General features: G+C 37.3%; 1 protein-coding gene across 1 annotated transcript in view; it reads left to right on the plus strand.

The window, feature by feature from the left end:
• Positions 1-12,626, plus strand: part of LOC137776442 (zinc finger protein 268-like) — a 131,200-nt gene extending 118,574 nt beyond the window's left edge. Inside the window, 1 exon segment of the mRNA XM_068562945.1 lies at positions 11,916-12,626. Coding sequence (XP_068419046.1) covers positions 11,916-12,515 — 600 coding nt within the window. The 3' untranslated portion in view covers positions 12,516-12,626.
• Positions 12,627-13,078: the final 452 nt, after the last annotated feature.

Below are 13,078 nucleotides of genomic sequence, written 5' to 3' on the forward strand. Positions count from 1 at the left end.
TGTTGAGAATCTAAAATTCTCTGGATTGCTTGTCTTACTAGTTTATATGATCCAGTAGATGTTTTCCCTTGTTGCTTCTAACCGTATTTAGAGTTGTACTATTACAATTATTCTATGTAGAGTTAAGTATATGGTTAACTTCTTGAGACATCATTAATTTTGTTGGAGGCCTGCTAACACATTGGGTAATTCAAGAGACAACAATCTTAGAAAACAAACAGAATATAAGACAGCTGGTAACATTAATAAAGTTATAGTGTAGCGGAGAGAGACACAAGGCATAAATAATTTGAAAACGAGAGAGAGCAAATTAAAACAATGATTAGTATAACTAGTTGTAATCTGGTCACAGTAGGCCATCAAGTCCACAGTGCAGCCAGCTGGAGAAGCCAAATTCTGGAAGGATCGGGTAGAAAGAAAAAGATAAATGTTTCATCTTTGTTTACAAAGGCATACTTTATCAACTTGTAGGTCATAGCATAAGAGGAAAGTTTTTTCTGGAAAACGAAGATTGAAAGCCAGTATATTTCATTAAAATGTCATAAAATTATGAATCATATTTATCAGTTCATTCAGTCCCATGTAATTAATTCCTGTTATTCTGGATGAAGCCATCAGGTTTTCCATTAGAGTTTTGTAATTTCTTACCCATTTCAGCGGTATGATTTAAAAGTTATACTTGTATTTGTCAAAAAATCCTTTTAATGAATCTTCTTGAAGATCTTCATTTTATAAAAGCATCAGTGTAAAATAATGATTGTCTATAAATGACAAAAGACTTAAAATGACATGGTCAAAGATCTGATTCCAAGGCAGTTGACAAGAAACTTGGATATTTCTGTGACATACAACATTTTAAGATAATAACTAGAATTATGACTGATAACATTATACCAGGACATACCACATTTTTAGGAATTCCATATAAATTTTGGAATATCTATATTAATGACATTTACCCATACAATATAACCTAAGGTTTATCTCCAAACACTTGACAATGCTTCTCAAGTAATTTAACATACCAAATAAGACTAATTAGTTTAATATTCCTCTCTGAGATGTCTCAGGGCTCCTTTGAAGCATCCCAGAGTTGGCGGAAGGTCCAAAGAACTTTAGTTAGAATTTGATATTTGAGAAGTTTGTCAAAAATATCAAAAAGGTTTCAAAGCACTTGGTCAAATAGGATCATAGGACACTGTGAAACAATGCTTATTCACTTAACCAAAGTGACAAAAGATTTCAAAAACAAATACAGATCACTTAAAGGCAAAGAAATTCACGCAATGTGTTACCAAAAGCACTATTCCAAGAAAACTTTGTTCTCTTAACAGAGAGGAACCAAATCAAGTCTCGCACCAGCCTACTTTTAATAACAAAATCCGTTTACCTAATTAAATTTAATCTAATCCAATCCTAACCATGTACAAAACTACTTTTTCGGGGCTCCCTTAACCACTGTGCCACCAGGGAAGCCCTCCTTTTGTATGTTTAATTAATATTTCCTGAGGGGCACATCTACATGCCTTGTCTTATAATACCAATACCAAGCAGGGGAAGCATTACTCGTAATTGGTCACCAACATTAAAGGACCCCTATCAACAAGTTTTGGTCTTATAAGGAGTCCTAGAAACTTTCCTTTCATTTATCCCTCAACCATTTTATCTATTTTGTATAAAATGCTCTGGGGTCCCCAGCGAGGGGTTGAACCAAGGGACTCAGGCCCTTTTGTCAATCTTTTAACTTGATTAATTGGCCTAACTGTTGCCCCAAGTAATTGTTGGTCAGCTATCTCAGTGTAATTTTCTTCCACCCCTTTATTTTTTTTAAACAAGTTTTTTTTTAATTAATTAATTAATTTGTTTTTGGCTTCATTGGGTCTTCATTGCTGTGCACGGGCTTTTCTCTAGTTGCGGTGAGCGGGGGCTAGTCTTCGTTGCGGTGCGCGGGCTTCTCACTGCGGTGGCTTCTCTTGTTGCGGAGCATGGGCTCTAGGCACATGGGCTTCAGTAGTTGTGGCACACGGGCTCAGTAGTTGTGGCTTCCGTGTTCTAGAGTGCAGGCTCAGTAGTTGTGGCACATGGGCTTAGTTGCTCCGCGGCATGTGGGATCTTCCTGGACCAGGGTTCGAACCCATGTCTCCTGCACTGTCAGGCAGATTCTTATCCACTGCGCCACCAGGGATGGCTGAGCTCTTTAAACATATATATTTTAACTGGGGTAAATAGGGTGGACTTGTATGGGTCCCTTTGGCCCATCCAACCTTAGGTAGTATTGTACCAAAACCTTTTGTTTTAATCCCATTAACATCTGTTTTATTTATCCCATTTCTTAATAACCATCTAGAGATTTCTTTATCTTTTGGAGATGAGTCACTTTAAAATTTCCACCTGGTTGGGAAAAAATCTCTAAACTTTCAGTTTTATTTTTAATTTCCCTATTGATCAACCTAATTAACATTAATTATTCCAATGTTTTTATTAGCATCTGTAAGACCCATTGAGGGGAAGCATAGACCACAAATAAGACTTCCCGAGCCAGTTTTTTGTTTGTTTTAAATGAAAGGAGTTCTTAGATTAACCATTATGTATATATTTTTTCCACTGTTTAATGTGTTTTTCCCCCCCATAGGTACCAACAAAACAGCTGTTTATAATGAGTGCTCTCTAAAAATTTACCAATTTAGAAGTTTCTCCCATTTGAAGGATCCATCATCTGGCCATTAATGAGATATATCATAATAGTGACTCAAACCAATAAGATGCAAGAGGCTTCCCCACAAGACAGTGTGAAGGATACCACCTAAACAAGACCCAGAAAGTTTACTCCCAAAAATAGTTCAAGAAAGTAAAGGCCTTCGTTGTACAGGCTGACACAATGAAGGTTAAGGTGGCAAAAAGCCCCTGCGAATTGGTACAGTCAGACAAATGACTGCTCAGAATCCCAGTCTATTCGATTGCCTCCAAATGTACACAATATGTGTACCTTTTGGATGGCAGAGACCAAGTTCTCAAACCACACACACACACACACACACACACACACACAGAATACCCAAGGTGATCAGATAGAACATTAACATTTCAAAGACACAGGAAGAGAAAGGCAAGTTACCCCTAGAAGGGCTTTTGTTTCTTTGAGATCAGAATTCTGAAAAGATGTTTTATCAAGCTAGCTTTCTCTAACTTAACTGTGTATGCAGTAAAAGAGCCCCATCTTAGTCATTTTCTGGGTGAGATTTCCTTTAATTCCCAATTAAGTAGATCCTTGCAAGTATGAGCTCTATACGTACAGGCATCTGGCTGGGGTGTTAGTCGGAGGTTGGCTTTCTGATGCCCCTAGTTTATCTGAGAGAATCTATTTCCGATTTTAAAGCTGAATTCGTTGGAGATAAAATTTACTAGTGAAATTGCATGGTGGCCCAGTGTGCTGCTTGTGAGCTTGACTTCTCTAGGTTTTTACCCTAGAGTCTTTTCAGCTCGTCTTATGTGTCTAGGTTCTCCCTCTGGTAGTATAAGACCATCGTGGATGCTTGGATCAGAGTGGCCAGTTCTTATCTGTGTCCCAAGCAGAGCAAGTTTTTTTAAGTTAAATTGAGTGGGCTTCCTTATAGGGATGTCTGCATGGTATGAGGACTTGCCTTTACCAGTCCTGCAAGTTTCTCAGTTGCCTGAGAAAAAGCCGTTGCTGGCCATGAGATTCCCTTCTTCAGTGCTGAAAGCTCTCATGTAATATTTTCACTTTTATCCCGACAAATTCTTGTTAAGATAGCCATTTGAGGAAGAATGCCAGGTCAGCCTCCTACCTAACCACTCAGCCCAGACCGCTCAGTGTCTTTCAACTGTTGTAAGGGGGTTCATTTTCCCAGAATCTGTCACCTGGGGAGCCAAGCACCTGTTATACACCACCAAATAAAACACAGGATCATCAACCAATAGTTGGGAGATCCAAGAACCAGGAGAGACTCACCCAAATTCATCTGAACTCTCTGAGGAGGCAGACGGACACAGGAGGCCTCTACCAAGGCTCTTTCATTGTAGAGTTCATGCGAAGGAGCAAAGTCAGCTCTGGGTCCCTTCATTGTTTGCCAAAACTGTCGACTGAAAAAAAATGCACAACCTGAAAGTTGAGAATTATGTTTTATTCAGTGGACTTTCTGAATAGCTCTGAGGGACGGCTCTGAAACCATAAGGGGGGAGCCAGGATATACAGGAGTTTTTGCAGCAAAGACCAGGTGGTCACAACATCGAGAGATGACTGTTCATTAAAGAGAACCAGGCATCTCAGATTAATGAGTTTAGCACTTTTCTATGTGTGGGAAGATGCAAGAGTCTGGGCTCATTGAAATCATTCCTTTGATACACATCTTAACTATCCAGGGCCATATTCTGCTTTTCTCCATCCTGAATCCCCTCAGGGTGCACAGTCCGGAGTGGCTGCAGTGGCTGGTGGCTTGAAGGCCACAACATCCTTTACTGATACGGCAGGCGACATTCTTGGTCTGCACCCCTTAATCTGTTAATGGATTGCATCACAGTACCGAGATATCATTTCTCTAAGGCAAACCTTAATACATCATTCCCAGATCTGCTTCAAAATAGAGTGATGGATACAAGAGTGTTCATTATACCATGACATTATAATAACAGTAATAGTTTTTCTGCTTTTTAACCATCCTGCATTCCTGGTTAAACCTTGCTTGAATGTGACATTGTATTATTACTTTAATACTCTGCCATACTCAATTTACTAATATTTTACTTAGGACTTTTTCAGCGTTCAGACTTAAGATTGCACCTTAATCTTTCTTTGTACTATCCTTGCAAGATTTTACAAGTCTCATGAGTAATTTGAGAAGCATAACTTTTTTTCTTCTACCTGGTAAAATAATTTTTCCCTTGAAAGTTTTGGGCTCAAAATCTTTCAGGGTGGATATTTGACTTCTGATTCCATTTTAAATGGTAGTGATTAATTTCAGTTTGTAGTTCTTAATTGAGTCAATTTGGGGCACATGTTTTTCTAGAAAATTGTTCATCTCATCTAAGTTTTCAAGTTTGTTGACACAAAGTTGTTCATACTATTCTTTTTTAGTGATTTTTTTTTTTGGTGTTTTGTTTTTGTTTTTGCTTTTTTTGGCCTCGCTGTGCAGCATGCGGGATCTTAGTTCCCCGACCAGGGATTGAACCCATGCCCCCTGCATTAGAAGCGGAGAATCTTAACCACTGGACCACCAGGGAATTCCCTTTTGGTGATTCTTTAAATTGCTGTTTGTTAGTGATATTTTAAAATCACTGCTCTAATTGTAGCTATTTTTTTCTTTTTTGAGTTTAATATTTATTAGGGCCATCTTTTTTCTTGATTGGCTCTGCAAGATATACATCTACATTAATCTTTTCAAAGAAGCAGATTTGGGTTGTTTTGGTAATCTGTGCTGTGTTTTGGTTTTGTCTTATGTTCCTTGTTTTTGGTTTTCAGTTAGAGTAACATTTGCTCTCTTTTTAAATTTTCCTTTCCTTTTTGCTATTTTTCTACTTCTTGATTTGATTGCTTTACTTTCTCTGTAATTTATTTACTTTCTGAAAAATGTGTATATACATTTTAAAAAGTCTCATATATTAAAAGGCTCATAATAAAAACAGGAGTGTTTCTTCTCAGTAGTGTTGACCTGAAATAAATAGACTGCCATGTATTTCTCCAGCAAAAATGGCTTTTTGGGGATCAGCGGAGAATTGCAATTCAAGGTCAGCTACCATAGAAATCCCCCACAGCAAGGGAAGAAGAGCGCTTTTATAGAGAGGAAAAAGGAAGTTGGGAGGGTGATAGTAAACAATCAGTCTGTGGCTTTTCATTGGCTGAGTCCTCACCAGGAAAGAAGAGGAGTCTGTCTTCTTCCTGTTGGGCTCTGCTATGATCACAGGACGTGAGAGCTCCCGCTTCTGGTCTCCCAACTCTATTTAATTCATGTTTCTGTTTATTAATTTTATGGTGGCAAACAGTTTAAAATTTTTAAGCAGTTTGTCAATTTGAGACATTTTTTAGTTCCTTAGGCATTAAATGAGAATCTTGACTATTATACCTGCCTTCCTTCCTACATCCTTAAATCAATGTGATTATGTTGCAAGTATTGTAATGTAGTTCCTCTCAAAAATTTTGGCTAAATTCATGTTCAGTGTTTTCATTGTGATGACTATATAAGTGTTCTTTATTGCTGAGCCATAATAAGTTTCTTTCTTGTATAAATTTTACTTTTCCTGTTTTGAATAATTGCCTTTTTATTTATTTGCTTTGTTTTCCCTAAACCTATGTAAAATGTCTCTCAATTCCGTTTTCCTCAAGATCAAACCTGTCACACAATCTAATCATTTTTCTCTTTTCCTGAACACACATCCCCAGGAGCCCTCCATCATGCTGCAGTGTAGACTGATCAGTTATTCTCTAGGCTACAGCACACTGGCAGGCTGGGACCTCCCTTTATCCTCGCCAATTCCCTCATCTCATCTCTGTGTTGGATCTCTTGTTTCCTGGAAACTTCTTTTTTCCCTTTTTAATGGATGATAACCTTATTACCTTCCCGAAAAGGGGTCTATATTAAGGTTGTGTATGACTAGAAATTATTTTACTTTGTCCTCATATTTGCATGGTATTTTGGACTAGTATAATTTCCTGGATAAGAAATTATTTTCCCTCAGAACTTTGAAATCTGGCAAAGCTAGGTAGAAAATGGAGTAGTGTTACTGTTGAGAAATCCCATTCCATTGTTCTTTTGTATGTAACCTGTTTATCATCATTGAAACCTTTACATTCATCAGTTTATCTTTGGTATTCAGATTTTTCATGATGATATGTTTACTCCCAGTCTTTTTAAGAAATTACCCATTTGATGGATCAGTCCCTGGATAGTGTTATTTTTAAGAATTTTCTCTTTGTTTGATTCTGTTTTCTTCCCATTTTCTCTTTTCTTTCTTGAGCTCTGAATAATCTGGTGTTGAACCTTTGAAATTGTTCATATAATTTTCTTACCCTTTCTGTCTCATTGCTTATCTTTTTTTGGGGGGGAGGGGAGGTCGGCTTTCTGGAAAAGTTCTTCAACTTTATCCTTAAACCTTCAACCTTTTTTGGTTTTTGTTATTAAAATTTTAAATTTCTGGGACTTCCCTGGTGGCACAGTAGTTAAGAATCCGCCTGCCAATGCAGGGGGCACGGGTTCGATCCCTAGTCCGGGAAAATCCCACGTGCCGTGCAGTCCGTGCGTCACAACGACTGGAGCCCACGCACCTAGAGCCCATGCTCCACAACAAGAAAAGCCACCGCAATGAGAAGCCCGCGCACTGCAACGAAGAGTAGCCCCCGCTCACTGCAACTAGAGAAAGCTTGCACGCAGCAGCTGGAGACCCAATGCAGCCAAAAAAATAAATTAAAAAATTTTTAAATTTTCTAAAATTTCCTAAGACCTCTCATTTTGTGATTTAAAAAACTGTAACATCTTAAAACATCATGTTTTACAAATGAAATATCTCTCTGGTGATTTTAAAATTTATGTTATGAAAGTTTCAAAACAGAGAAAATCAGAATAGTATAATGACCACATTTGTACCTGTCACTGTATGTTGAAGTAAATCTAGGACATGATTCATTATTTGTAAATATTTCAGAATTTATTTCTGAATGATAAGTACTCCTTTAAAAATCATAACCAGGATATCATTATCACACCTACAAAATCAGAATTAATTCCTTAATATCAAATATATAGATAGTGTTCAAATTTTTCTATTATTTCAACAAAGCTTTTTTTAAAAACAATTTCTTTGAATCATGGTCCAAATAAGGCTTATGCAAATTTAGACCTCTTTTAATTTAAAGTGTGCCTCAGATTATGTCTCAGTGTTTCAGTTTGCATTTCTCTTATTATGAGCATCTTTTGAGGATGCTATTGTTACTTTGAAATATGTCAGTGTCTTTTTATTGTTCTCACTCTTTAGCACACTATTGAATTCTGGGTTTATATTGTTTTCCTTTAGTACTTTGAATATATTACTGTGTGGTCTTCTGGCCTCTATCTTTTCAGCTTAGAAGTCTGTAGTCAGTATAATTGGTATTCCTTTGTAGGTAATTTGCCTTCTCTTTCCAGTAACTTTAAATATTTACTCATTATCCCTGGTATTCTGCAGCTTTTGCTCGTGTATCTGGTGGATTTAAAACATTTATTCAGTGTGGCATGTGGTGTATACACTTGCAGATCAAGGACTTCTATCTTTCAGCTTTGGATAAAAGCAACCATTTTCTCTAATATTGGTTTTTTCTTTTTTTGTATTCTCTCTATCTTCCTCTTCTAGAATTCCTGTCAGGTACATATTTATGTCTTTCATCCATCTGGGAATGTGAATGTGTGAAGTAGGGTTTATGCTTTTCCCTAACAGCCATTTGTCCTGATGCCATTTAATGACTAGTTTATCCTTTCCCCCACTGATTAATAGTGCTGCCTTTATCATGCACTAAATGTCTAGCTATACATGAATCTGTTTCTGAAGTTATTCTGGTTTTTTTTTTTGTTTGCATTGGGTCTTAGTTGTGGCTCGCTGACTCCTTCGTTGTGGCATGCGGGCTCTTTAGTTGTGACATGTGAACTCTTAGTTGTGGCATGCATGTGGGATCTGGCTCCCTGACCAGGGATCGAATCCAGGCCCCCTGCATTGGGAGCGTGGAGTCTTAACCACTGCGCCACCAGGGAAGTCCCTGAAGTTATTCTGTTTTATTTTCTCTTTTTGCCCTATTATCGTTCTGTTTAAGTTAACAGAGATTTATAATGCATTTTGAAATAATATAGTAGAGCAAAGCATTACTTTAATAACTGCCTTGTTATTCATGTCTTAATTTTTCTATAAAAGTTATAAAACAAATTGTCATGTTTCAAGAAGTTCCTATTGAACATGTAGGAATGAATTTAATGAAAATCCCAGTGCAATTCTAGTTTGAGAAAAATTTAAATCTTTTAATACTGAATGGTATTAAAATAGTGAATCTCTCCATTTATTCAGATACTTTTTCCTGTTGTTTGGTAAAGTTGTTTAGTTTTTTTATTAGTTCTGTAAGTAGGAAAGAAAGAAAACTATGAGGAATGAAGAAATGAACCCAGAGTACAATTCTCAGCTTAACAGTTTTAACCAGAAGGCAAACTAATGTTCTTTTTTGAAGAGGAAGCCTAACTTTCTGGTTTTGTGGGGGTTTGTTTTCTATAAGAAGAGTATAGATGTGAAAAAAATACTTATTCCACAAAACCTTAATTGCCATAGAGTCATTCAATTTATTCAATAAACATTTTTTGGGTGTCTGCCATGTGCTGGGGAGTGTTCTAGGTATTCAGAATACATGCAATGGACAAATCAGACAAATATTTCCATCTGATTTACACTAAGTGGCAGGCTTATATACACTTCTGCATTAGGGGCATAAAATCTACCTGTTGAAGATCTTTCTCTAAATAAAAATGCCAATTCTCGGGGCTTCCCTGGTGGCGCAGTGGTTGAGAATCTGCCTGCTAATGCAGGGGACACGGGTTCAAGCCCTGGTCTGGGAAGATCCCACATGCCGCGGAGCAATTAGGCCCGTGAGCCACAACTGCTGAGCCTGCGCGTCTGGAGCCTGTGCTCTGCAACAAGAGAGGCCACGATAGAGGCCTGCGCACCGCGATGAAGAGTGGCCCCCGCTTGCCGCAACTAGAGAAAGCCCTAGCACAGAAACGAAGACCCAACATAGCAATCAATCAATCAATCAATCAATAAATCTTTAAAAAAAAAAAGGCTATGTGGAAATAGGCCAGAAATTTAAAAAAAAAGAATGCCAATTCTCTAATTTTGTCCATTAAACCTGAACTCTATTGAAGTATAATACTGAGATAGAAGTCTTATATTGAAGGTTATCAACTAATCTTAAAAAATTGAGATCTGTAAAAATATTAGCATAATACATTATTGCGTGATTTGTTGTAGTCCTTAAAGTCTCCAAGCATTCCTCTTTTGTTTCACACTGTGTCAATTGTTTTGATATTTATATTAAAGCCATTATGAAAATTATTCAGGAAAGTATTATACCATCTAAAATTGTAAAGACCTCAGTCTCAAAGCTTAGAACTTAGCTCATGCCTCTTTGTTGATCCCATTCAAGTTTTAGATAGAATGAATCATCATAAGGAAATACAGACTTTGAGGATAGAGATTAAATTGGAGGTAATCAAATGAACGTTTGTTTCAAAGTCACATATTTACCTTTAACAACTCCAATAAAATTCCTAAGTAGGGTAGCAGGCAAATCATCAGTCCTATTAATTATATGTGAGGTTATTTGGGTAAATACCAAGTTACATATACAATAAATAAATTTACCTAAAACAGTTGTAATTAGCAGAAAAAATTTTTTTATTCTAAAAAGTAAACTAAAAAAGCAAAGTACGCATGAAATTCAAACAACTATGCCTTTTTAAACTGGTTCTTTGACTTTAATTTTTAAAAATAATGCATGCTTTTTCTACCCAGGGCTGAGTAGTAGTCCACAGGAGAAGCCAGTATAAATAACCAAGATAACAGTAGAGGGCCAAGGATGACTATATTGCATGTCAGTACAAACCCCAATAAATATTTTAAGCAGGGGAGACCTTGCTGGAAGGTACAAGAGAGGGTCTACAATTTTTTTTTTAACCTCGCCTCCAAAGGGACCCTATTTTCACCTTTCTTCTTTTACCTGAACCTGCCTCTTTGGCTACAGGAAGGACACCCAGTGAAATGCATCCCTGACGTGATTGGATCAGAAAAACAAGAAAAGAAGTATCCAGCTCTCTCAGCCCTATTGTGCAGGCAGATGTCACGTTCAGGCTCTCAAGATGGCAGCCATTGACCTATGCCTGATATGGGCTCTGCCTACACAAGACTCTGCCTGTTTCTATGTGAGAAATACTGAGGGGGAAAGGATAGTGCCTGGATTCCCAGCAACCTGGTTACAGGGACCAGTGTCCTTTAAGGATGTGGCTGTGGAGTTCACCCAGGAGGAGTGGATGATGTTGGACTCTGCTCAGAGAAGTATGTACAGAGATGTAATGTTGGAAAACTATGTAAATCTCACATTAGTGGAATATCAATTATGCAAGCCTGTGATCTCCCTGTCGGGTCAAGAAGACATAAGAACTGTGAAAAGGAGAATTCCCCAAGGCACCTGTCCAGACTGGGAGATTCAACTGAAAACCAAAGAATCAACTTCTAACCAGAATATTTTTGGGGGAAAATCATCTAGTGGCAAGAAAATGATAAGATTCACAATGGATGATTGGTCTCCCACATTAAGAGCAGACTGGGAATGCCATAAAATCAGAAAACAGCACAAGATCCCAGAGGGGATCTTGAGGCAAGTGGCATTTACTCAAAAGAAGGGAGCATCTCAGGAGAGATTGTATGACTATCATGAATTAGAGGAGGACTCTAAACTCAGATCAAAACTTGTTTTTTCAAAGAGAGTTTCCATCAGTAAACATTGCCATAAGTGTTACTTAGATATTGAGTGTTTGAAGCATAATTCAATCCTAAACAATTATGAAAAAAACTCTGTAAGTGAGAGGGTCTGTGAAAGTCATGAATATGACAGAGCTCTGTGGCATCTTGAAAGAACTCAAACAGCACAAAAAGAGTACACATGCTCCAAACATGGCATACACTTTAAACATAATAATATGCTTCCTATATGCAACAATTATCATATGGGGGAGAATTCCTATGAGTGTAATAAAAACAAAACCTTTTGTCATCATTCATCCCTTAAGCAACAGGAGCAAACTCCTACTGAAGAGAAGCATGAATGTAATCAGCGTGGAAAAGCCTTCAAAAGGATTTCTAATCTTATTTTGCACAAGAGAAGTCACATGGGTGAGAAACAATATGAATGTAAAGAATGTAGGAAAGTCTTCAATGATTCCTCAACCCTAAGGAGACATGTAAGAACTCACACTGGTGAGAAACCCTATGAATGTAATCAATGTGGAAAAGCTTTCAGTCAAAAAACATCTCTTAAGGTTCACATGAGAACTCACACTGGAGAGAAACCTTATGAGTGTAATCATTGTGGAAAATCCTTTGGCACAAGTTCTTACCTTACAGTGCACAAGAGAATACACAGTGGGGAGAAACTCTATGAATGCAGTGACTGTGGAAAAGCCTTCAACACAAGCTCTCACCTTAAAGTTCACAAGAAAACACACACCGGAGAGAACATTTATGAATGCACTGACTGTGGGAAGGTTTTTAGTGGTCTCTCATCTCTTAGAATGCATGTGAGAACTCATACTGGGGAGAAACCCTACGAATGTAAGGAATGCAGGAAAACCTTCAGTGTTTCCTCTTCCCTTAGGAGACATGTGAGAACTCACACTGGAGAGAAACCCTATGGCTGTATTCAATGTGGAAAAACCTTCAGTCAGAATTCTTCACTTACTATACACAAGAGAATTCATACTGGGAGAGAAACCTTGTAACTATTAAGAACGTGGAGTTGCCTTTTTCATTGTCTTAAGGTGGATTCCAAGCTCATTATTTCAGTCTGTGTTCTCTAAAATAAGCATTTAAGGCTATAAATAGTCCTATAAACACCCCTTTAGTTATATAACACATTTGGTGTATGATAATTTATTTTGTCTTAACTCTAAGTGTTGTCTAATATTTATTATGACTTTATGACTTTCAGATCCAGAGCTGTTTAGAGTTATTTTAAATACGTTTTCAGTTACCTTATTGATTTCTAAGTTAATTGCATTATCTGGACAATATGATATTACTTTATTATTTTCTTTTTTCTTTTTTTTTAAATGCTACTCAATTTTACAATTTATTTGTAAGAATCTTAATTTATTCTATTATTTTCTTGAGAGTTGCTTTCTGATCTGGTGTGACAGGTATTGTTAGTAGCCAATCGAACATCCAGTTCATTCCTCCCTGTAGGGAACGGACAGTATCACTGGGAACAGACCTATCTAGTGTTTTCTCTTTGCCTTTTGCACTTTGTCTTTCTGCCTTCCCCAGTCTTCTCCCTTTGGATTTT

Source organism: Eschrichtius robustus, chromosome 14 (assembly GCF_028021215.1).
Source record: "Eschrichtius robustus isolate mEscRob2 chromosome 14, mEscRob2.pri, whole genome shotgun sequence".
Classification (NCBI taxonomy): domain Eukaryota; kingdom Metazoa; phylum Chordata; class Mammalia; order Artiodactyla; family Eschrichtiidae; genus Eschrichtius; species Eschrichtius robustus.